The 26,428-nt window shown below is 40.0% G+C and overlaps 1 protein-coding gene across 1 annotated transcript in view; it reads right to left on the bottom strand.

Moving 5' to 3' along the window:
• Positions 1-22,298, bottom strand: part of SLC5A8 (solute carrier family 5 member 8) — a 54,241-nt gene extending 31,943 nt beyond the window's left edge. The window contains exons 1-7 of the mRNA XM_008256962.4: positions 21,581-22,298; positions 15,997-16,062; positions 13,196-13,247; positions 11,200-11,267; positions 9,359-9,513; positions 2,637-2,777; positions 852-981 (exon numbers count right to left, since the gene is read on the bottom strand). Of these exons, the coding sequence (XP_008255184.3) occupies positions 852-981; positions 2,637-2,777; positions 9,359-9,513; positions 11,200-11,267; positions 13,196-13,247; positions 15,997-16,062; positions 21,581-21,931 (963 nt within the window). The 5' untranslated portion in view covers positions 21,932-22,298. The remainder of the gene's footprint in view (positions 1-851; positions 982-2,636; positions 2,778-9,358; positions 9,514-11,199; positions 11,268-13,195; positions 13,248-15,996; positions 16,063-21,580) is intronic.
• Positions 22,299-26,428: the final 4,130 nt, after the last annotated feature.

A 26,428-nucleotide genomic window follows, 5' to 3' on the forward strand; every position in this document is an offset into this window, starting at 1 on the left:
ATCTCCCATCTGCTGTTTCACTGCCTAAATGGCCGCAGCACAGCCAGGGCTGGGCCAGGCCAAAGCCAGGAGCCGGGAGTCATGAGCTTCTTCTGGGTCTCCCACATGGGTGAAGGGACCCATGCATTTCGATCATCTACTGCTAGTTTCCCAGACACATTAGCAGGCCGGTGGACTGAAAGTGGAGTAGCCCCTACTTCCCTGCCCGTCCCTTGGCAAAGTTTTAAAAGGACCTGTTCCTGAACACGTGGCTCTCTCTCTCTTCCTCTCTGTCTCTTGACCTCTGTCTCTGTCTCTCTCTCTCTTACACTCTCCTCCTTCTTTTCCTTCTTCACCCCTTCCTTCCAGTCTGTTGGGTTTCCCCCAGTAAACTCTTTCCCTTAAAGAAAGAAAGAAAGAAAGAAAGAAAGAAAGAAAGAAAGAAAGAAAGAAAGAAAAGAAAAGAAAAGAAAGTAGAGCAGCCAGGACATGAACTGGCATCAACATGGGATGCCAGCAACGTAGACAGTGGCTTACCCAGCTATACCATGATACCAGCCCCGTGTGTGTGTGTGTTTGTGTGAGTGTGTGTTTAATTATGTTCACATTTCTATCCCAGCCTTGAGGTATTTCTTTTAAATACTGGGCCTGAAGTTTTCCCTGGTATGTCAGTATTTTAATGTTATATACAATGCTCTTCAGCCTTGCTATATCTGCTAAAATAAATTTTTCCCAAACACTTCTTAAAAATTAATGATGATTCTATGTTGCCCACTTGTTGCTTCTTAACAAAAACATGAACACTGGCTCCTCCCAACTCTTAAGCCTTTTGAGTGTTATTAATGCACATGTATGAAAGGCATGGTACTCACCTGGTCTGGTGCAGACACTTTCTTGGCTGTCCAAGGATCACAGTCACGGTACCTGGAATACAGGGCGAGTCCACATAACACTGAGCAAGTAAGGATTGCCCAGAGTCCAATAAGATTGATGTAGAGTGATCTGAAGACACAAAAACAAAACACAAGCTACAGTTGTAATTTCTGTTCTGAAGATTAAAAATATTGTTGCACAAACATGAGAGATCTTCATGATTATACTCAATAAATATGCATTATCTGTGGTTATCAAAAATGCTATTTTATTCTAGTCTAATCTTTTGTGTATAATGTCATTCAATAATGTATCTAAAAATATTTGGAATTTATGATGTTTTACCAGAGAATGAGTGTATCTTCCTTGTTGGAATCCCATGGGCATTGTCAAAATTATAATGGCGTCTAATTATACTACTTTAAGGCCTCATGTCACGAAATAGGGATTTTAATAGTCAACAGAGCAGTTGACTATTACTCATTTTCCTTTAAAAAAGAAATGCATCCAACTATTAACTGCTAAACATTGTTACCATCTACATAGCAACTCACCAAACAAGTTTAAATGTGGTTTATAAGACCATGCATTAAGAATGAACTATAAATCTTTATTTCCTGGAGACTTTTATTCTTGAACAATGTTCAGCATATAATATTGCCACTCTTTCTTCTACTCCAACAACCCTGTATGCTTACTCAATCTGTTTAAAGTACCTAACACACGTGGGCAGAGCCAGCCTTATTTATCAGCATGGAGAGTTCAGTTCACCAAGCTGATCTGAGCTTCCAGAAGAAGAACCAGCAACCACTCTGTACTTAACTCAAGATGGGCTTCAGAGTCCTTGACCACGCCATTCTTGCTTCATCTTTACTTTTGTCCAAATCATTCTACCCACCTGGAATAGCCTCCTACTCTGTCCACCTGCCCCAATTCTGCTTGTTCTGCTGAGTCAACAGAGATCGCTCACCTACCCTCTGCCTTCAAATTACAGCAGTTGAAGTGGGAAAAGGAATTCACATTTCTGAACCCTTAACCATTGTGTGCCAAAACTAGTATATGATAAAATCTCCATGAGATATATAGTATTTCTCATGCTGATTTTATTGTCTTAGAAACTGGTTCAGAGAAATTAATCATTTTCCTAGGATCATCTAAGCATCAAGTATTAAACAGGGTTATAAACCCATGACTGCATCTGAAAATAAAATACAAGGTACTGTACATACTTAGGAACATTTCTTCTATTATTTTATGGATCTGCTACATCTTTCTATTATTTCACATTTCACATGTTTCATATATTTTCCCAATTTGATGTGGTCTCATGAAAAAAGATATATAATTTTTTTTATCTCTCGCAGGTCCTAACACAAACAGATGCATAATAAGTTCCTCTTTGATAAGATTTGTTTTTACTTAATTTTCAATATAAAGAAAAGTTCAAAGTTTGAGGAGATACATTTACTTTGGATGTTACACAATGTACATATGTGTTGAAATAACTCATAGTACCCCCTAAATATGTAAAGTTTTTCAATGTCTATTAAAAATTCTTTTAAATAAAAACATTTTAATTAAAAATATTTTAAAATATCTAATTTAAAACATACAAACATACAGAACTACTTTTTTCTGCTAATCCTTTTGTAACCAAGAATATCATTTATGCCTTAGAATTTCATGATACAAAAGAAATAAATGTGAGATAAATGTGACTTAGAGAAGCATTTTTAAAGACAGCTCATGGTTATTAATGATTCATCCACCATGATTCAACTTACATTTTTGCTTGGAATCTGCTTTTACAAGAAATATATCTCTGTACTTGAGATTGGTTGATTCCATAGATGCTGGTCCACGTGAAGGTCCCTCCTATAATAATTGTCCAGAATGTGTGTCTTTGCAATGGGTTAGGATCAAAACTAAATGAAAAGAAACAGAAAATATAACTGAATTGTTTACAAAAGAACAATGAAAATTCTCCTACATACACTTGCATACACACATAAATATGTCCAATAGTACTAAGCAGCATAAATTATAGAAATACTTGTAACTGAAGTTCAATGACATAAAAATCATTATTTTCAGAGATACAGAAATTCTAGAAAGTACTGGAAGAAAAAGAATATGGTAATCATTCCAAGCACTTCTATAAATCATTTTCCCATAGTCTTAGGAAACTGTTGTTTACACAAATCTGTTACACTGTAATCAGAGTAAAGCCCAACACACACACATGGTGTGGGGGAGATCCCTAAGTGCAGTAGGTATGCACAGCGGTAGATATGGTAATGAAATGACCAAATTTTGAACTAACACATTTTGTTTATATATTATTCCTCTCCTATCACACAAAAGCCATAGTTCTAATTTCTATTCAAGATCAAGAAGGCAGTCAATTAATGCAATTCAAAGGCCTTCATTTTCTAAAATTACCATATAGCATTACAATTATGCTTTCAATTTTCTGCTTTATTCTTTTTTTTTTTTACCTAGAAACAGTTAAGGTATACAAATTTCATACATTTCATACATACAAATTTAGGAACACACTGATTCTTCCTGCCTCACCCTCCCTCCCACCAGTATTTTCACTCTTATTCTTTCTCCCTCTCCTATTCCCATTCTTATTTTTTATTAAGATCTACTTTCAATTAATTTTATATGCATAAGATTAATCCTACACTAAGCAAAGATTTCATCATGAAAAAAAAAAATCTGTTCCTCAACAGTTGAGACAAGGGCTGTTCCAAGTCATCACAGCTCAAAGTGTCTATTTCACTTCTATTGATTACCCCTTAAGTACTCTATAAGTTATCACAGAAGAAGGAGAATATGGCATTTGCTTTTCTGAGACTAGCTTATTTCACTAAGTATAATGTTTTACAGTTGTATCCATTTTGTTTCAAATGACAGGACTTCTTTTTTTTATTTATTTATTTGACAGGTAGAGTTATAGACAGTGAGAGAGAGAGAGACAGAGAGAAAGGTCTTTCTTCCGTTGGTTCACTCCCCAGATGGCCGCTACGGCCAGCGCTGTGCTGATCCGAGGCCAGGAGCCAGGTGCTTCTTTCCAGTCTCCCATGCAGGTGCAGGGGCCCAAGCACTCGGGTCATCCTCCGCTGCCCTCCTGGGCCACAGCAGAGAGCTGGACTGAAAGAGGAGCAACCGGTACTAGAACCCGGCGCCCATATAGGATGCCGGCACCGCAGGCGGAGGATTAACCAAGTGAGCCATGGTGCTGGCCCGAAGGATTTCTTTTTTTCCTTTTTACCACTGTGCAGTATTCTATAGTTTTCATATCCCATAATTTCTTTATCCAGTCTTTCATTGATGGACATCAGGGTTGATTCCATATCTTAGCTATTGTAAATTGTGCTGTAATATATATGAGGGTACAGATAACTCTTTTATATGCTGATTTCATTTACTTTGGGTAAATTCCCAGGAATGGGATGACTAGGTCATATGATAGGTCTATACTTAGATTTCTGAGGTATCTCCATACTGTCTTCCACAGTGGCTGAACTAGTTTATATTCCCACCAACAATGGATTTGGGTACCTTTTCCCACAAATCTCACCAGTATATGTTGCTTGTTGGTTTCTGTATGCAAGCCATTCTAACAGGAGTGAGGTGAAACCTCATTGTGGTTCTGATTTGCATTTTCCTGACAGCTAGTGATCTTGAATATTTTTTCATGTGTCTGTTGGCCATTTGGATTTCCTCTTTTGAAAAATGTCTGTTTAAGTCTTTTGCCTATTACTTGACTGGGTTGTTTGCTTTGTTGTTGTGGAGTTCCTTGATCTCTTTATATATTCTGGTTATTAATCCTTTATCAGTTGCATAGTTTGAAGATAATTTTTCCCATTTTGTCAGTTGCCTCTTCAATTTGCTGAGTGTTTCTTTTGCAGTGCAGAACCTTCTCAATTTAATGTAACCCCATTTGTGAATTTTGGCTTTGCTTGTTTGTGCCTCTGGGGTCTTTTCCAAGAAGTTTCTGCCTATGCCCATGTCTTGCGGGGTTTCCCCAATGTTCTTTAATAATTTGATGATATCAGGTCATAGATTTCTTGCTTCATACTTCTGCATGCAGAGATCCAGTTTTCTCTACACCATTTGTTGAAGAAACTGTCCTTACTCTAGGGATTGATTTTAGCTCCTTTGTCAAAGGTAAGTTGGTTGTAGCTGCATGGGTTGATTTCTGGCATTTATATTCTGCTCCACTGGCCTATCCATATACTTTTTGCCAGTTCCAGGCTGTTTGGATTATAACTGCCCTGTAGTATATCTTGAAGTCTGCTATTGTGATGCATCTGACTTTGTTTTTGTTGTATAAGATTGCTTTAGCTATTTGGGGTCTCCACTGTTCCCAATGAATTTCAGCATCATTTTTTCTAGATCTAAGATCTGGATCTGAGAAGAATGGTATTTTGATTGTTATTGCATTGAATCTGTAAATTGCTCTTAGTACTATGGATATTTTGATGATATTGATTCTTCCAATCTATGAATATGGAAGATTTTTCCATTTACTGTTTCTTCTTCTATTGCTTTCTTTAATATTTTATAATTTTCATCATAGAGGTCTTGACATCCTTGGTTAAATTTATTTCAAGATATTTAATTTTTATAGCTATTGTGAATGGCATTGATCTTAGAAGTTCTTTCTTAACCATGGCATTGTCTGTGTATAGAAAGTCTATTGATTTTTGTGGCCAGCGCTGTGGCTCAATAGGCTAATCCTCCGCCTGTGGCGCTGGCACCCCAGGTTCTAGTCCCAGTCAGGGCGCCGGATTCTGTCCCGGTTCCTCCTCTTCCAGTCCAGTTCTCTGCTGTGGCCTGGGAAGGCAGTGGAGGATGGCCCAAGTCCTTTGGCCCTGCACCCGCATGGGAGACCAGGAGAAGCATCTGGCTCCTGGCTTTGGATCAGCGCAGTGCGCCGGCCACAGCGCGCCAGCCACAGTGGCCATTGGAGGGTGAACCAATGGAAAAAAAGGAAGACTTTTCTCTCTGTCTCTCTCTCTCATTGTCCACTCTGCCTATCCAAAAATAAATAAATAAATAAATAGAAAGTCTATTGATTTTTGTGTAATTTTATATCCTGGCACTTTACCAAACTCTTTTATGAATTCCAATAGTCTCTTAGTAGAATCTTTTGAATCCCCTATATACAGAATCATGTCATCTGCAAATAAGGATATTTTTACTTCCTCCTTTCCAATTTGTATTACTTTGATTTCTCTTTCTTCTCAATGGCTCTGGCTAAATTTCCAGGACTATATTGAATAACAATGGTGACATTGGGCATCCTTGTTTGATTCCGAATCTTAGTGGGAGTACTTCCAACTTTTCCCTATTCAATAGGATACTGGTCATGGGTTTGTCATAAATTGCCTTTATGTATTGAGGAATGTCCCTTCTATACCCAATTTGCTTAAGGTTTTCATCATGAAAGGGTATTGGATTTTATCAAATGCTTTCTGTGCATCTATTGAGATAATAATATGATTTTTGTTCTTTGGTTTGTTAATGTGATGTACTACCTTTATTGATTTGTGAATGTTGAACCCCTGCATACCAGGGATACATCCCACTTGGTCTAGGTGAATGATCTTTCTGATGCATTGTTAGATTTTATTGGCTAGTATTTTGTTGAGGATCTTTGTATATATGTTCATCAGGGAAATTGGTCTGTAGTTCTCTTTTTCTGTTGTATCTTTTACTAGTTTAGGAATTAAGGTAATGCAGGCTTCATAGAAGGAGTTTGGGAGGTATCCCTCCCTTTCAATTATTTTGAATAGCTTGAGAAGAATTGGAGTTAGTTCTTAAATGTCCGGTAGAATTCAGCAGTGAAGCCATCTGATCCTCAGCTTTTCTTTGTTGGGAGGGTCTTTATTACTGATCCATTTCCATCTTGGTTATTGTTGTTGTCTTCATTTGTTTCCATAAATTTTTTTATTTCTTTTTTGATTTCTTCAATGACTCACTGTTTATTCAGGAGGATGTTGTTCAATCTCCATGGGTGTGCATATGTTCTAGATATTCTTGAGTTGTTGATTTCCATATACATTCCATTGTGGTCAAAGAAGATGCATGGTATGATTTCGATTTTTTTGAATTTGCTGAAACTTGCTTTATGTCCTAGCATGTGATCTCTCCTAGAGAAAGTTCCATACACTGGTGAGAAGAATGTGTATTCTGCAACTGTAGGATGAAAAGTTCTGTAGATATCACTATAGACCATTTGGTCTATAGTATTGAATTCTGTTGTTTCCTTGCTGATTTTCTGTCTGGTTGATAAGTCCGTTGCTGAAAATGAGGTATTGAATTCCCCCATTACTATTGTGCTTCATTCAGTCAGTGTCTCCCTTTAGATCCATTAACATTTCTTTTAAATAGCCAGGTGCCCTGTGATTGGGTGCATATATGTTTATTAAAGTCACATCTTCCTGTTGGATTGATCCTTTAGTCATCACACAGTACCCTTTTTTGTCTCTTTTAACAGTTTTTGTATTAAAGTCTATTTTTTCTGATATTATTATGACTACACAGGCACTTTTTTGTTTCATTAGCATGGAATATCTTATTCTATCCCTTCATTTTCAGTCTGCTTGTATCTATGTTGGTGAGATGTGTTTATTGTAGGCTGCTAATAGATGGGTTTTGTTTTTTAATCCATTCACCCATTCTGTTTCTTTTAACTGGAGAATTGAAGCCATTTATGTTCAAGGTAACTATTGATAAGTAATGACTTGGCCCTGCCATTTTTTTATATATTGTTTACTTTGGATTTCCTTTGTACTTTTTATCAGGCGATTTCCTGCCTTCACGTTCTTTCATAGTGATGACCATGTTACAGTCATGCTTTCTGAGAATGCTGTATGCACAAACTAAACACTAATAGTTCAAAACCACTTTATGACATGTACATAAGTCCAAAATATTGTGACAAAGAAGGCGCAACTTCCATGTTTGAAATACTTTGTAACTGTTTTTTAATGTGTCATTTTAGAAGTAATGGATCTATTGATATCTGGCATACGACATGAGCTTGTACACTTTCTGAAAAACAAGCTTCTGTTTTTTGAAAACTACAAAATTTTGCAAACCCATTTAAATATCTTACATTGGAGATCAGTTGAGAAAGATATTCTGATTTCACATCCAACCTGACATTCCTGTGGAAATGTGAGAGCCTCTATTATATTGCCTAACATTTAATATCAAAGTCTAAGAGTTTCAAGAGTAAGTGACCTTTTCTGTTATAGAAATATTAGCCACTGTATTGGCTAATGGAAATCAAGAGCCAAAAGGAGTCTGGAACATTCTGAATGAAATAAAACAAGATTTTAAACATTTAATTTCATGATTTTAGGCCATACACATTGCATAGGCCAACAATAGGCTATACAGAAAAATACCAACTCAAAAATCCCCCTTCTTTACATTTATCTGAAACAGATTAGTTATTTGCCCTTCATTCTCAAACCATTTCAGAACAACAGGGATACTCTTTAAAAGTCTGAAACATTATTATTACTAAATCATTAAATACCTTCAAAACTAAGGTCATAAAAATGTCTAACCTTTTATTTTTTAGAATCTTTCATTGATATATAAGCTGTCACTTCAGTGGCGAAGTTTCTGTGCCCTTTATATAATCTCTACACAAGGTTAAGCAATTTTGCAGAAAAATGATTGATTCCATGCCCTCTCTTCTCAGCTTTCCCTACCAAGAAGAGAGCTGGGAGAAATCAAAAACAGTTACTGGTTGTTTCTAATTCTTGGTATCATTCCCCTCTTTTGGTAACTAGCATTTCTTGATTAAATAGTATAAATGGCTATCAATCTAAATATCTTGCTCTGCCTTGCTCTTCCCTAGCCAGGGATGTAACAATGGCTCAAGATAAGCCAACTGGGGGGACTCTCTTCCATAGAAACCGAATCTTGGGTTAAAAAGAGAAAAAATACTGAAAACAATTGAAGTTGATTCACTGAAATCTGCATGAATTTCTAATTTTTGTACCAAAATAAACTTATCTTTTGATTCTACATTCTTCAAACTTTTTAAAATACTCATATATTAATTATATAACACAGCCAGGGTAATAACTGAAGAGAAATTCTCAAGACTGCTTGAAATGGAATTGTCAAACAGAATACTGTCTTCTAGCACTGGACTCTTAAGAAGCTTTCTTTTATTATCCTTCCACCATATCTTCACTTCTCTCTTCACTCCACCTTTAACCTATCCCAGACTGTAATACCTGCAAGAAAATACTCCTTCTCAGATGGTAAGTACCATCTGACTGGATTAACCCCTTACCCAAGTAGTGGAAACCTCCTACACATTCACATAACAGCTTCAATTTGCAGTACCACATCCTTAGTGTTTTGTTGATTTGTTGACTAATGTAAACCTACTGTTTCAATAAAGAGATCATTTTTACAGAAGAAACAAAATATGTGTTCTATTAACAAGAGATAAATAACTTACTTCCAGAAGTTTAATCTTCTGCCATCATAAGCATCCTTCAAAATAGTGCTGAATCCACCCTGAATCACTGCAGCCTGTATAATCACAGATGCAAATCCAGCCACCATGATCCCAGCTTGAAAAACATCTGTCCAGATAACTGCTTTAAGACCACCCTTTAAGGAGAAAGTTCATTAAGATCACTGCTTGTACATTAGTAAGTATCTACATGCTTATATACTATCACTAAACAACAGTGAAGAAAATATATATGTTGTCCAAGAAGTGCACTCAAAGGAGATTGTCAGGTTGGCAGAACCATCATAGAAAAGTCATTCAAGTGAAGCTTCCATACATAAGTAAAGGGGGAAAGAGTAGTGGTGCAGCATGTTAAGCCACCACCCATGATGCTGGCATCCCCTATGAGTGCCCATTCAATTCCTGGCTGCCTCACTTCAAATCCAGCTCCCTGCTAATGCACCAAGAAAGCAGTGGATGATGGCCCAAATGCTCATTAAAGAGACTTGGATGAAGCTCCTGGCTCCTGGCTTGAATCTGGCCTAGGTTTGGCTGTTTCAGTCATTTGGGAAGTGAACCAGCAGATGGAAGAGTTCTCTCTCGCACGCGCGCGCTCTCCCTCTCTCTCACTAACTCTAACTTTCAAATAAAGAAGACCACTCTGCCTGTCAAAAAAAAATAAAAAAAAAATAAAATAAAATAAAGAATTTTTTTAATTAAGCCAAGATGGAAAACTTTTCTAGTAGATAAAACAACTTGGGCAAAAGCATAAAGAAGCCCAAGAACATGGAATATTAAATATGATCAGACATGTTTGCATGAGGTGGAGTAGTATGTGGATATTTGGGGGATGAAAATTCATAGTCACATCCCAAAAGTCAATATCATGATTTTATTCTATCAGCAAAGCTGGTATTTAATCAGTAAGCACCTAGAAGGTAACATTGATTGTTAATATACTAAACGTTTTTTGTACTAGACACTGCCACAAACATCCCAAGTATTCCCGCTCTGGCTCCTGTGACCTCTCTGGACTGAAACAGCCCCTGCCTGAGGACCCCATCTTCTACAAGATCCAATAACTAAAGGGTTGAGATCCAAAATATTAGGGATTCAATAAGATTTGCACCACTACCAAGGACCAGCATCCATGAAAATATCAGCTCTGTGTCCTACTGGTTGCTATATGTTTTGTCACCTCTGCCTTTAAGCAGTGGAAAGCTATCACATGCTTCTAAGCTGAGACTAATATGAATGCAGGTGTAATAACCTATCAACAGTAAGGGTGAATTGGGGGGCCAGTGCTGTGGCTTAATAGGCTAAGCTTCCATCAGTGGTGCTGCCATCCCATACGGGCACCAGTTCCGGTCCCAGCTGCCCCTCTTCTGATCCAGCTCTCTGCTATAGCCTGGAAAAGCAGCAGAAGATGGCCCCAGTGCTTGGGTTCCTGCACCCATGTGAGAGACTTGGGAGAAGCTTCTGGCCCCTGACTTTGGATTGGCTCAGCTTTGGGGAATGGAAGACCTATCTCTCTGTCACTCCCTCTGTCTGTAACTCTACCTCTCAAGTAAATAAAATACTTAAAAAAAAAAAATCGCGGTGGGGTGAGTCAGGATACAGGACTAAGGACCACTACAAAGAAAAAAAAATCAGTTTTTATCCATATTCTACAAAAGATAAGAATCTACCTTAGACCAAATATTTTGTCCAAAAAGCTAATATTGTGGCAGGTCAGGAGTAGGAGAGTAGCTATGAAGAAAAAGTCTGTAGCACATAACTAATGAGAGCTGCAACCTTGCAAAGCAATTGAGGGAGTAAAAGGGGAAATAATGAACTTGACATACCAGAGTGCAGTAGAATGTGCAGACTATCCCTGTTGCCACAACTGCACCCCACAGATCAAATCCCGTAACTGTAGAAGGAAAATGCATAATGAAAATATGTCTCAAAAATTAGTGAGGGGTAAATGTCTATCATTTATTGGGCACCCACCTCTATCTATACTCACCTATCTAAAATTAGAGCTTAAGTGGAGTTTAAAACTGTATTTGATAAGTTACATGGACATGATTGTGGTTTCTACCTGAATGACTCAAAAAAACATGTTATTGACCAAGTAAAATTAGATACCAAACAGCTCTATATGATTCTATTCATATAAAACCAAAGAACCTGGAAAACTTATTTCTGCTGACAAAAATCAGAAAGAAAGTGGTTGCTAGAGATAATAGGGGAGTTTATTAGAAAGAAGCACAGAACTGGCATAGTGTGTATCAGGTAAAGCTGCTGCCTGCAACGCCAGCACCCCAAGTGGGAATTGGTTTGTGCCCCACTGCTCCACGTACAGTTCAGCTCCCTGTTGATGAGCCTGGGAAAGCAGCAGAGGATGGCCCAAGTGGTTGGGTCCCTGCACCCATATGGGAGACCCAGAAGAAGCTCCTGGCTCCTGGCTTCAGTCTGTCCCAGCCATGGCCATTGTAGCCATTTGGGGAGTGAACCAGAGGATGAAAGATTTCTTTCTCTCCCTCTTTTTCTGTAACTATGCCTTTCAAATAAATAAAATAAATCTTAAAAAAATAAGAAAAAAAGAACAGAATGCTTGATTTCTTCACAGATTGAAGCCAGTGTTTTGATTACTCCCAGAATTGTACTTTAAAACTCTAACATCTTTAATTACACTTAAACCCAATAGGTAACTTATGAAGTTTATAGCTCAGTTCTTGAGAAATGAAATGACTCATTCCTGATGTTTGTAACATTGACAATGAAACATGTCTTGAATTGAGAGTTCAAGAGCACATTATACAATGGAGCTCTTCTTTGTAATAATACTGTTATAGTTTGTATTCTTGAGTGTTAATTACCATCATATCTATCATAAAATCAAGAAATCAGAGTATAGAATTAGCGGGTTTTCTCTATCTTATGTTAACTCCAGGAACTGTACCACATTCTTTCCATCACAGAGTCCACTTGTCCAGTCTACAAGGAAGTTGTAGAGATAAACTCACTTCCAACTGATAAGACTTCAAAGGAGTTAGGACTTCCCCAAAGCCATTTGAAGATATTACTAACACAAACCTTTGCCTCAATAAAGTATCCCTGTTACACTGCTCTTAAATGCCCAAATCTGAAGAGTATAGGTGATTTATTGATCAACATAATCTTTGTAAGAAAGAGCAAGAGAGAGAAAGAAAGGAGGGATGGAAGGAAGGAGGAGGGAGCAAGAGAAGTATCATTATATTCTTGAATTGTACCTGTGAATTACATGGACTCTGTTCTCTTTGTATTAACACACTATCATGAGAATTGAAAAGAATTTTGTTGTAGTAATTATCATGCATTTGCTGTGACCCTGAGAATATAATATATTAATAAGTTGCTTAAAAATTAAAATTAAAAAAGCATAATCTTCATAAATATATTTCTAAGGACATCACAGTCATCTGTCCTTGTGTCACGAGGAGCAGTCTGATATATCAAATCGCACGGCCCTTTTTCCCTTCCATTTTAGATTTTACAATAGATCTGATCAGAATTGTATAGGACAGAGTGTAGTCATTCATGATTTAGATGACAGGGGGCATTATTCTGAAGGCCTGGAGAGTGGCTGTTGGACACTACCTATTGAGGTCATGCCTTCTACTAATCTACAGATGTTTTGGAGCTGTCCATCCAGAAACTCGAAGAAGCGGGTGTAGCCACTGAACCCCCTCTGCCCTCCTTGTAAAGCTGATGTAGTTACTGGAAGCATTTTTCCCACCTCCCAAGGACAGAATAAAACTAACTGAAAATCATCCCCCAAATGTAAGTTAGATAATTAGCAACTCTAAAATGTACCTTGATTTAAAGCCAGGGCAGGGGCATAAATCACAATTCCAGTATACAGAATCTAGAGGGGAAAAGAAAGTCAGATGAATTATATGAACTACGTATTTGAATTATAAAATATTGATTTTTTTCTATAAATTCAATTATGAATTAAAGCTACGGTTTTAATACATTTAAATTTTGTTTTTTTGTAACTTGAAAATGTTATATAATAACGTTGACTCTGGTCTGCTTGTGGTTTGGTCATAGGCTACAAAAATCTCCCATGATCAATTTTGTATAAAGATACAGACTTTTCATGTGGTACTTCGTGTAAATGGTCACTGATTCACCAAGTCAAGCTTGAAATCAATTTTCCTAATCTAAAACAATCAGAAAAAAAAAGAAAGAGGGGCAGGCAGTGTGGCTCAGCAAGTTGAGCCGCAGTTTGGGATATACACATCCCATACGTGAGCGCCTCTTTTGAGCCCTGCCTCCTCCAGCATCCTGGATGATGATAGCCCAAGTCCCTGCCACCACATGGGAGACCCAAAAGGAGTTCCTGGATCTTAGCCTTATCCTGGTCCAGTTCTGACAACTATGGGTACTTGAGGAGTGACCCAACAGATGCAAGTTCTCTTTGTTTCTCTGTATCTCCCTCTACCATCACTTTGCTTTTCAAGTAAATAAATACATTTTAAAAGAATATAAATTTAAAATAGAACTGCCCTTCAATCATATCTTCAAACTAATCACTGTGTAATTGAGAAACCGTAATTTTTTGAAGTGTTTTTTTAAAAGTTTGCATGACCATCATTTAAACAAACGTATAAATTTGCACTAGAAACCTAAAATCCAGGGGTCGGCACCATGGCTCACTTGGTTAATCCTCCTCCTGTGGCGCCAGCATCCCATATGGATGCCAGTTCTAGTCCCGATTGCTCCTCTTCCAGTCCAGGTCTCTGCTGTGGCCCGGGAGGGCAGTGGAGGATGGCCCAAATCCTTGGGCCCCTGCACCCGCATGAGAGACCAGGAGGAAGCACCTGGTTCCTTGCTTTGGATCGGTGCAGTGCTGGCCACAGTGGCCATTTGGGGAGTGAACCAATGGAAGGAAGACTTTTCTCTCCATCTCTCTCTCTCACTGTCTATAACTCTACCTGTCAAATAAATTTAAAAAAAGACACTGTTCTCAAATAAGGTCACAGTTACAAGAACTAGAGATCATGCTTCAAAAAAAAAAAAAAAAAACCTAAAATCCAAAAAAATTATATTCCACCATTTTTTTCACTTATTTTTCATCTAGACATCTGATAAACACTTGTTGATCTGAAGTATAACAGTAAGATAAGTGCAGTCTTTTTCTCGAAATATCATTTCCATTAAACTTTATCATTCAAATATATCACATAGGAACTAACTAATTCTATGATTTCTCTGTAAAAACATATTGTGCAAAAACTACATCGTGTACTATTTGCATGTGTGATTATATTACATGTTTAGATCTATGGACGCACCATAAATACTTCAAATGGAAAGTGCTAAATTTCCCTTCCTGCAAAATCAAGCTACCTTTTCAGTCATTATTTTGTCATTAGTATACAGTCATTTTTCGATCATTATTCTGTCTGAGTTGAAGCTTTCAAAACATGACCACAGGTCATCCTCCTAACTCCTCATTAGATTTTCAGACTTGTAATTCAACATGTTTCAAAAATACTGTGAAGTATTCAACTTGTTTTCTTTTTTGTAAGAATTCCTATTATCAGCTACCAAAGTCCCCACAATTATTGTCTCCTTGAAATACCTTTAATGTCTGCTACCCTGGTCAAGATCAGAGAAAATGGTATAAGGGAAAAGTCCATTTTCCTTTTTTTTTAAAGATTTATTTTATTTATTTGAAAAAGTTACAGAGAGAGGTAGAGACAGAGAAGGAGGTCTTCCATCTGATGGTTCACTCCCCAGTTGGCGGCAATGGCCGGAGCTGTGCCAATCAGAAGCCAGGAGCCAGGAGTTTCCTCTGGGTCCCCCAAGCGGGTGCAGAGGCCCAAGGACTTGGGCCATCTTCTACTGCTTTCCCAGGCCATAGCAGAGAGCTGGATCGGAAGGGGAGCAGCCAGGAAGACTAGGCCGGCACCGATATGGGATGCTGGCGCTTCAGGTCAGGGCTTTAACCCACTGCGCCACAGCGCCGGCCCCGGAAAAGGTATATTTTCTTAACACAACATATCTGTTGCTTGATCAATATAATATTTAGTTCTTGCTTCAATCGTTTTTCCAGGGAACAAAGCATTGCTGAAACACTGTTTAATTATCTTAAACATTAATGCTATTTAGTGACAAGTGTATTTCCTTTTTTGCTTTCTCATATTTTCAATCTCTTTGTTATCTCTCATGTGTTTCCCAATTAAGAAGAACCCAGATGACATGGTTAGAAGTATTTCAGATAGCCGGTGCCGCAGCTCAATAGGCTAATCCTCTGCCTGCAGCACCGTCACACTGGGTTCTAGTCCTGGTCGGGGCGCCAGATTCTGTCCCGGTTCCTCCTCTTCCAGTCCAGCTCTCTGCTGTGGCCTGGGAATGCAGCGGAGGATGGCCCCAGTCCTTGGGCCCTGCACCCACATGGGAGACCAGGAGAAGCACCTGGCTCCTGCCTTCGGATCAGCACGGTGCGCCGGCCTCAGCGTGCCAGCCGCAATGGCCATTGGAGGGTGAACCAACGGCAAAGGAAGACCTTTCTCTCTCTCTCTCTCTCTCTCTCACTGTCCACTCTGCCTGTCAAAAAAAATTTTTTTGTCGAATAGAGGATAAACTAATAGTGAGTTACTTACTGTTTGAACAATGAAGAGGACTGTTCCACAGAGACGAACACATTTGTTGAATCGAAGTTCTAAATACTGTTGCCAAAAGGGTAAAAATAGTTATTATGAGAATCCTCTGGACACTTTTTATAACCAGCATCTTAAGAAGTAAAGTATTAGAGATTTAAAGCAGCTTTGTAACTGATTTGTATTATGTATTTTTATTTAACTATTATTTTATTTGCATACAGCAATATTGACTCATTTTGGAGTACAGTTCACACATATAAATTTGTGTAACCCCCATGACAATCAGGACACAAAACAGTGCAAGTGCCTCAGAAAACTCTCTCATGCTTCTCCTTGGCGGTCAAGCCCTCCTTCCATCCCCAAACATTAGTAATCTCTGCTCTTTCCCTATTCCTACCTTTGCCTTTTACAGATTGTCACATAAATGGAATTATATTCTGCATTTTTAGAGTGAGCAATCTGTTGTTACCACCTGATTCCTCTTGATTCAGTTAGGGAATCAACGTTTTCAAGATGTAGGCAAGTTTGATGGAATTGTCAGAGCCCTGACTTCTAACCCAGGAGGAAAGGAAGACATATGTCCATATGTCAGCCAATCAGCTTCTGCCAATGGATATTTGGAACTTAGAGGCAAGATATGAAGACAGAAAATGACCACAGCAGATGGAATCTGATGGGGATGAAGCAGAAGACATCTGTCCTTTCCAAGGCCTGCTTAGTCAGCTTTTCACTCTATTCTATGAGCAACCCTCACATCCTTCCAACATATTTTTTAATTAAAATCACCCAAATCAGTTTATTCATAGATAATAACACTGCCAATTCTTTCTAATGTCCTGAAAATCTGTTGTACCTTAAAATAATGACCTGCTTATGTTCTATTTATCATCATATATTTCAGAGTTAGCATTTCAGAGCTGGAATCCAAGACATCCTTTAACTTACCACATGTAGAGAATAGTTTAAGGCTAACAATAGTCTTTTCATACAGCAGAGAAGAAGGAAGAAGAAAAAACTGGCATTAAGTAATAGAGGGAAAGACATCTGATATTTTTGTTGCACAGTCAAAGCTAATGTGTTTGGAGTATTTACTGTGTTCATTGTCACCCCAACAACTCTATATTCAAGCCCATGTTAGAGATGAGGACACAGAGACTCAGAGAAGACCTTCAGGTTGCAACCTAAGTACTAACAGGGTCACAACACAAATGTAAAGCCATTGATGCTAAAATCTGTGCACATAACCACATTAATGAGTAAACAATCTGAACCATGTGCTTAAACTGAGTAAGTGAGTAGGTAGCAATGACACATAGTTGGACCTGCAAAAAAAAAACTAATGAGTGACAAGAACACAGAGCATTGCAGAGCACTGGGAGAAGAGTTCCAGTCCTTGACCCAGCCCCACTCCAGATTCCATGAGCTTGAGGCAATCACTCTCCAAATCTAAGGTTTTTTCCTTGGAAAATGAGGACCATGGTAATAATTTTCCCCCTCTTAATTCCAGGGTTTTGGGGACTATTCAATGACATAAATAGATGGGTAAATGTTGTAAACTTTTGAGTCGAAAGCAAGTTATTAGTGGTATCTAAATCCATGGGCCTTGAGAAACTCAGTGAATGATATGTGTCAATATCATTCAAGGATATTTTGGAAGGTTTTTTAGAAGACTGGAGAAATGTCAGAACCTGGAAGCAGAAAAGTGTTATTTCTTTAGAATTCTTTTAGTAAATCTCTATTACACATGAATGCCCATGAGTAGACACAGTCTGCCTTTTCTAGGTACACATACCCAAATCACTAGAGGCTAAAGAACTCTTAAAAGAAAAATGTGACCAAGGTAAGAATGTAGTCAGTTAGACCAATAGTGTGTACACACAAACACACACACACATACATGAGTGAACTCTAAAAAGTTCATAGAAAATTCAAACTATCCTTCAATTTAATTTTTCCATGAATTTCTTGACTCCCCTTTATATATATGTAATTTCCCCCCATGATCAGCTGATCTAGAAAAAACCTAGGAGCTTAAGATAATTCAAGACCAAGTGAAGAAATCTATCATTGTCTCACGCATCAGCAGTTATAAGGCTGTTGAATAACTTTGAGGCCTAACCAGAAGCCCAAGTAACTATATAGTAGGCTTAGAACTAAAACTAAACTAGGATTTGCAGACAAAACTGCAGAATAAAAATAGGTGCCTATAGTCAACCAAGCTCTCCTATAACCCTCAGCACTTTGAATAGTTTAGGGGCACTAAGACCTGTATGGATTTAAATAAATGCCTGCATAAAATGTAAGGTCTGAGTAACTCAGTACAAACACACAGATTTAGCTGGACACAGAATAATCCTAGCCGGCGCCGCGGCTCACTAGGCTAATCCTCCGCCTGCGGCGCCAGCACACCGGGTTCTAGTCCCGGTTGGGGCACCAGATTCTGTTCCGGTTGCCCCCCCTCTTCCAGGCCAGCTTTCTGCTGGAGTGCAGTGGACCCGGGAGTGCAGTGGAGGATGGCCCAAGTCCTTGGGCCCTGCACCTACATGGGAGATCAGGAGAAGCACTTGGCTCCTGGCTTCAGATCAGTGCAGTGTGCTGGCCGCGGCGGCCATTGGAGGGTGAACCAACGGCAAAGGAAGACCTTTTCTCTCTCTCTCTCTCTCTCTCTCTCTCACTGTCCACTCTGCCTATTAAAAAAAAAAAAAGAATAATCCTTCTTGTTAGTCTGTGGGTCTGGAAATTGCTAAATACCTATCTGGCCTATATTTCAAAATCAGTGATAAATAGAAATAAGATGCTCGTGAACAGCCAATTTTAGCAATATTAGTCAAAGAAATGTAAATCTGTGAGCAAGAATGCCAAGGTACCCATCGCTCAATGCTGAACTGCTTATTCTACATGGCAGCTCCACCTCTCAGTGTAAAACATGAAAGAAAATATTCCACAAGAAAGTCTTTGCCACGGTCGGTTGATAGCGGCATGGTATGATGCCCCAACTGCCTGGTACCCCAACTTGTGGCCACCCACAATGTGCCCACAGCTTTATGTGTTCTGCATCGGTTCCTTCTTCTCTCTGCACTGGTATAAGATCAGGGTTTTGATAGATTCACCAGAGCTTTGAGAGGCACGAAGTATGCTGCTAGGCCTGTGTCTACATTGCTTCATAATCTCTTAACAGCTTAACGTACTCTCTTTGCAAAAAGGGACTCTGACAGTACCCCCTCTTAAGGATTGTTTTGACTGTTGGGTCAGAGAACGTATGTAAAACAGGCAGCCCAGTGCCAGGTATCTATAAAGCATTCCACAAACATTAGCTTTTTGCATTTACCATCTGGAATGCCTGCTAACAGCCTCTAGCTAATCACTGGAAACTTGTGAGAAATCTGTTTCTGCTTGAGTTAATGTTGTAGCCCCGAAGAAGGTCGGGTCAGTGGTTATGAGAGCAGTGTTCATCTGTGGGGACTGAAGTCCTCTTGCCAGATTCTTCAAACCCTTTCCAAGTTTTCGAGTTCGTTAACTACAGATCAGAGCTCACGTACTGGAATACCTCAAGGTCTCATCAGATAACATAGGAGGGGGCTTCAAAAAAAAAAAATGTGGACAATATAATCAAAAGATAAGCTTATTTTGATGCCAAAAATTTGAAATCCATTCACAGTTTTTATATCATACACATTTCCCATGAGCTTTGTGAAGACTTTGTGTATGTATGAATTTCAAAAAAAATTAGTGCTATGGTAAACTTATCTTTTAATCCCAATTGCCCATGAACTTTTTTTTGCTTTATCCATGAACATTTTGAAGTACCCTTTTATATGCCTGACATCAGCTAGCTGTTCATATATTAGTGTGCTGGAATATTCTTGATATCTACTAAGAAATATGTTTTCTCACATCTCCCTCAAAACAAGAACTCCCTTCAACCCTTTTCATTTTCTATTTTGGATAAAGACATAAATTCAGATACAGACTTCTCTACAAACTGCAAATGCAATGATAAGCTCTCAACGTAGAAATTAATGGAGACTGAGAGCAGTGGTTGCAATCTGGAGTTCCTGCGGCCACAGGGGATTTATCTCCAGTCAACAATCTTCTGAGCATCCAAAAGAAGTCAGATCCTGGAGTTTTATTTGACTTTCCCTCATCATTAAATGCTAATTTTTTTTTTCAAAACATTATAAGGTTAAAAAAAAAAAAAAAAAAAAAAACTACTGAGGACGGAATTTGGCCCGAGGCAGCCAGTTGGTTACCTCTGAGCCAAACAGAGAAATTCCATCCATCGCTTATGGGATGATGACAAACTCTCCCAAACACAGTGATCAGAGTGAGTGGAAGGCAATGCTGCCCCAGGGCTGCTTCTCCCTGGATGATGTCACTAGGGTCCAGGCAGAATCTGTCACCAGTGTTTGTTGTGCCATGGGGCCCTGTCTTCAGCTCCAGTTGAACCAGCCTCACTAGGAATCCACCTTTAAGCAGCCAAGGATTGGAGAAAACATCATGTAAATCTGAGGACAAGGGAGACTGCTGAGACGAGGCGCTGAGCCCTCTGGATAATGGCCTGTTGGAAAGGAAACTTCTTTGGCCTTGTCCATGGGGTTCATGGGTCAGTACCAGGGTAAAGGAGACCTCTAGGGCACTGAACTGGGCCCTACCACTCCTTAGGGATTTAGCCCGCACCCCACTCTCTCCACACACTGCCATTCAACAATTCTTTAAACTGAGCCAAACATTTATCATCTTTGCAAAGCCCTTTCTTGCAAGACAACTCAAGAAAACTTATAACCAAGGGGACTGTGCCTTGGAAGAATGGTGTTTTCTTAATCATCTTCCCAGAGCAAGCCTCAGCAGAGCTATACCAGAGCTGAGTGAGAATCCTGCCCATGAATTTTGCTAGTGGTCCCCAAACAACTCCCACTCCCACCACCCCAAGAACCATGGCCAACATTTATCCAATACTTCTTCTGTGCCAGGCACTATTCTGTAGCATGTACCCCTTGAATCGTCTCATTTAACCCTCCAACAACAGGATGAAGTGACTATGTTCTTTATTTGAAGAAGTAGGCACAACAGTTGAGTGAAGTAAGTCTCTCAGTCACCTGGCTGGTATGTGGTACCATCTGGTTTCCAGTGCAGGTACTGGGACAAAAGACATCATTTAGGTGCCTGTCTCTAGGTGTGTTCAGAAGGGGAAGCAGATTTTTCACCATCACTCCTGGAAAAGAGTGCACTGGGGGCTGATGGACCTCAAAGAAGACGGGCTGAGACCTGAAGGTTTCAGCCCACGGGGAAAAAAAAAAAAAAGTAAAAAGTTTAAAAATATTTCCCCTTGAGTGAGAATCCAAGATTTTAAAGACAGGACCTTTAAAAAGCCCTATTGCAATTCACTCCGTTTACTTTGGAAGTCTCTTTTGTCGCTGAGCTCAGGAGAGCAAAGCCAGGACTTCCCCCCCAAAAAGAGAAGGTGGTGAACGTGGACAGGGAGAGAGTTTCGTGGGGTGTGAGAGTCTGTCTCCGAGAAAACTGCTCCCGAAGCCGGAAGAGTCCCCCTCCCACCCACACACCTCCCAGCCCAGCTCCCCTGGACCTCGTAGGTGCTGGTGATTCCCAGTTTGTAGAACACGGGAAGGAAGATCTCCGCGCTGATGACGACCACTAAGAAGTAGGTGATGGCAAAGATGCTGTACATAGCCCCAAAACGGTAGACTTCGGAGGGAGATCCCAGGATGGTGACGGCCGACATGAAGCTGGCGGTGAGGGACAACGCCACGGGCACTGCGGTCATGCTGCGGCCGCCCATCAGGAAGTCCTTAGAGGTCTGCTGGCCGCCCCCCGCGAAGGCGTAGTAGATGCCGATGGCGGCCGAGATAAGCAGCATGCCCGCGAACACCAGGTAATCCCACACCACGAAGGTGCCAATGTCCCTCGGCGCGTCCATGGCAGTGCCTTTGCCGGCGCCCCGCACGCAAACCCGCGGCCCCGCGGCGCGCAGCCCAGCCCGGCGGTCCGGCCTTGGCCGCCTGGCGCGCACTTCTTATTCCCGGGCGCGGCGGGCGCGGCGGGCGTGGCGCCCAGTGGAGATGACAGGCGTCTTCAGGTGTCCGTCTCTGCCGGTTGCGGCCCCCGCGAAGGTGGTGGTGACGGAGGGGAGTGGCGGGTACCGGCCGCTGAGCGCTCAACAGGTACGGGATTGGGGTGGCTCTGCTTGCCGGGGAGCCAGGGACACCTGGGCAGGTGAGAACTGGAGCCTCCAGTGGACTCTAGCAGGCCCACGGCGCTCAGCGCAAACTTTGACGGCACACGCGGAGAAGCACAGTTTAAATGAGCGGGCGAATGGGTCGAAGGGCAATTGTTAACGCTTTTAGCTTTCCAGTTAAACTGCCCAGACCTCACAGGGAGATGCACCTGGAGTTTTTAGGTTCCTTTACTTGACAGGTTAATAGGTGACAGGGAGGACGATATGCAATGTACTGAGACAGCCCTTAGACGGGCAGGGATTAGCAAGATGTCTAAACTTTCGGTTGCCTGCGTTTTCATTCAACAAACATGTCTAATCCCCTATGGTGTTGCAGAATGATAGTTGCTGTAATATTCACAATATCTACTATGAATGAGCCTTAGGATGTGACACCTACATCTTGGCACCTCTTATATTAATTAGTGTAATTCTTGTTACCCTTGACAAGTGAACTATCTTCATCTTTCAAATGAGGAATCTGCTTTAGCAAGGTGATTAAGTCACTTGCCCAAGGAGATGGTGGAGATTAAGGTTTTAATTGAAGTCTGATTTCGGAGCTTGTCCTCTTAATTACAATGCTGTATTCTGTACAGTCTGAACATAAATACTTGATAAAGGTGGACACAAATATGGACAGGAAAGTGACTATTCCTGAAAGAATTCAGGAGACTAGATCATTTCCAGTATCAGCACTCAAGATCCATTTTAAGTGGCTTGCCTGGAAACATTACTAAGAACACCTGTGTCACACTCATAAGGTAATATGACTCAAGGTTATCCTGAAATATCCCCCTCCCCAGTTAAGTATGCTCAGCCATAAGTCTACAGAGATCTTCAAAACGTTCACAGAAAATGGGTATTGTGGAAAAAACTCTGCATGGATTTCAAAATTCTTCCACATCAAAATACACTTATCTTTTAATTCCATTTTCCATGAACTTCTTGAGGTCCCCTCATATCTCAGGCAGTCCTTCTTCATTTGTATACATATTTATAATTTTTCAGTTGATCTTTGGTAAACAATAACAAAACAACTTTAGCTCAACAAAATGGATGAAGAAAGCTATCTGAGTAATATTTTCAGAAGGAAATAAAGTGAGAAACAGGAGCTAAGTCCAAGTAATTCAATGATTTAAACAAGTATGTGGTTTGGAATTATGTTCCATTTGATTTATATCTACACATTACACACACATTTATATATAGTATATGATACTGTATATTATGCATGTGTATATATAAAATAAATCAACCTGCAAAAATAACACATGGAACAATCCATCTTGAGGACCCTTCTAGAATTGACTATTTCTGTGCAACTTCTTGAAAGCCCAATAGCCCTAGATAATAGGAAAATATTTTTTAAACAAAATTCATCTTCTTTTGGACACCTAGAGTTAAGAACAGGCCTCCAGCAGTTATGCCCATAGTCATGCTAAAGACAGAACAGCTTGAGGTTAAACTTACACACTGAAACCTGGCCTCCTGACTTTGCTACCTATTAGCTATGACATCTTGGGCAAGTGCTTGCTTCTATGTCTTAGTTTCCAATACCTAAAATGACAGGGAGTGATTCTTTTTAAGACTTACTCATTTTTATGAAAGGCAGAGTGACAGAGAGAGGTGGGGAGGTAGGGAGATAGATCTTCTATCCTGTAGTTCACTCTCCAGACAGCTGCATTGGCCAGGGCTGGGCCAGGCTGATGCCAGGAGGCTGGAACTCCATCTGAGTCTCTCATGTGGGTGGCAGGGGCCCAAACACTTGAGCCATTTTCTGTTGCCTACCCAGACACATTAGCAAGGAGCCAGATCAGAAGCTGAGCAGTCAGAACTCAAGCCCACACCCTGATATGGGATGTGGGTGTCACAAGCAGCGGCAAAGGCTTAATCCATTGAGCCACAATGCTGGCCCCAAGAATGATTTCTTATTTCACAGAATTATAGAAAGTTGAGTAAGATTATTTGTAAATAGCCTCCAATGCTATGATGTACTGCCATTGTATAATTGTTTGTATACTTGTCTCCTGCTTTCCTGTTGATTGAGAACAGGGATGGTGTGAGTTACAGCTTAAAAGTACTGCCATGAAACACAGCCTCTGTTTAGTTTTTTGTCTTTGCTTTATAACTTGTATGTACTGCCATGAACTATGTGCATTGTTCTTTCAGGTTTTTCAAGTGTCCTGATGTATGTCTTCACATAATATTTTCAAAAGAATACTTATATATGAACATCCCATTTCCTGAACCTTTGAATGTAGGAGTTGTACACCTGTTGTCTTCACACATGAGAAAAAAAGAATTAGGTTGCAATCTTTTATCCTCAAAGAATTGTAGGTATGTGTCTAGTGTCTTACTCTTTTAATTTTAAATTTTATGTGAAATACAGAGAGACACACAGAGAAGCAGAAAGATATTTTCCATCTGCTGCATAATTTTCCAAATACCTGTAACAGTTGGGGCAGAACTAATATTAAATCAGGAGCCCAGAACTCTATCTGGGTCTCCCACTTGTGTGGTAGGGACCCAAGTACCTGAACTATCATCTTCTGTCTTTCAGGATGTTCATTAGCAGGGAGCTGGATGAGAAGCCAAGTAGCCAGGACTCAAACCAGGCACTTCAATATGGGATTCAGACAGCCCAAGCAGCAATTTAACCATTGTGCCAAATGCTTTGCCTCTAGAGTCTTCTAGCATTTCCCATTGGAACGTTACTTCATGTTACCTCAGATACCTTTCTTCTACCACTTCTTTCCCCCGTGTTCTCCTCTCCAGTCACAGCATCTCCCTTATTGTTCCTGGAACAAAGCCTCTGTCTTTTTTTTAAGATTTATTTATTTATTTGAAAGGCAGAGTTACAGAGAGGCAGAAGGAGAGAGAGAGAAAGAGAGAGAGAGAGAGAGAGAGAGAGAGAGAGGTGTCTTCCATCCGCTGGTTCACTCTCCAAATGGCTGCAATGGTCGAAGCTGCGCCAATCCAAAGCCAGGAGCCAGGAGATTCCTCCAGGTCCCCCACGGGTGCAGGGTCCCAAGCATTTGGGCCATCTTCACTGCTTTCCCAGGCCATAGCAGAGAGCTGAATCGGAAATGGAGTAGCTGGGACTCGAACCGGCGCCCATATGGGATGCTGGCACTGCAGGCAGCAGCTTTAGCTGCTATGCCACAGCGCTGGCGGCCCCAAGCCTCTGTCTTTGCACATGCTGCTCCCTATGCCTACGATATCTTCTTTCAGATATCACCGGGACTCCCACCCGTACCTCATTCAGGTGTCTGCTCAAATGTCACCTCCTTGTCTTTTCTGCACATAATTTTACAATCTGACATTATAAAGATATTCCCCAATTTATGATGTTTTGACCCATAATCTTTCTACTTCAGGATAACGCAAAAGCAGTAGGCATTCGGTAGAAACCATACTTCAAATTTTGAGTGTTCATCTTTTCCTAGTGTTGTGAAGGATGATACTCTCCCATGATGTTAGGCAGGGACGTGAGCACAGCCCCCAGTCAGCCCTTCAACATGAAATTTGAATATGTGTTTTCCGCTTAATGTTATTTTCAGCCAATGATGGGTTTATCAGCATGTAACCCACTGTAAATAAAGGAGCATCTGGAAGTCTTTGCTTAGCTTGTTCATGTTCTGCCTCCTCCCACTAGAATAGAAAGTCCATGAAGGCAGCGACTGTTTGCTGCTATATTCCCTGAGTCCAGAACAACCTGGTACACAATAGGTATTTTTTACAATGCTTGCTGGATAAATCAATGGAAAGCAGAAGAAATTATTAGAAAATCCTCTCAAATAGATTGACTTGTTCCTGATTTCTAATGTAAATTTCCCATTTCCCCATGTTTGGAGGGAAAATGAGAGAAACCACATCAGGAAATACTTTTTATTTTAAAGCTGGCTTTAGACTCAAACACTTCTCAGTAATTTACCTTCGTGTTTTCCTTACCCATTTTATCACATAGTTGTGAACTAATTTTTTCTGGCTTTTGTTACTGATTTTATTGGTAGCCATCCTATTGAGTGTGAGATGGTATCTCACAGTTTGGATTTGCATTTCCCTAATAGTTAATGATGTTAAGCATTTTTTCATGTGCTTATTGAGCATCTGTGTATCTTCTTTGGAAAAATATCTATTCAAGTTCTTTTCCCATTTATTTTATTTTATTTTTTATAGTTCATGGGATGCCTTTTTATT

Source organism: Oryctolagus cuniculus, chromosome 11 (genome assembly GCF_964237555.1).
Source record: "Oryctolagus cuniculus chromosome 11, mOryCun1.1, whole genome shotgun sequence".
Lineage (NCBI taxonomy): Eukaryota > Metazoa > Chordata > Mammalia > Lagomorpha > Leporidae > Oryctolagus > Oryctolagus cuniculus.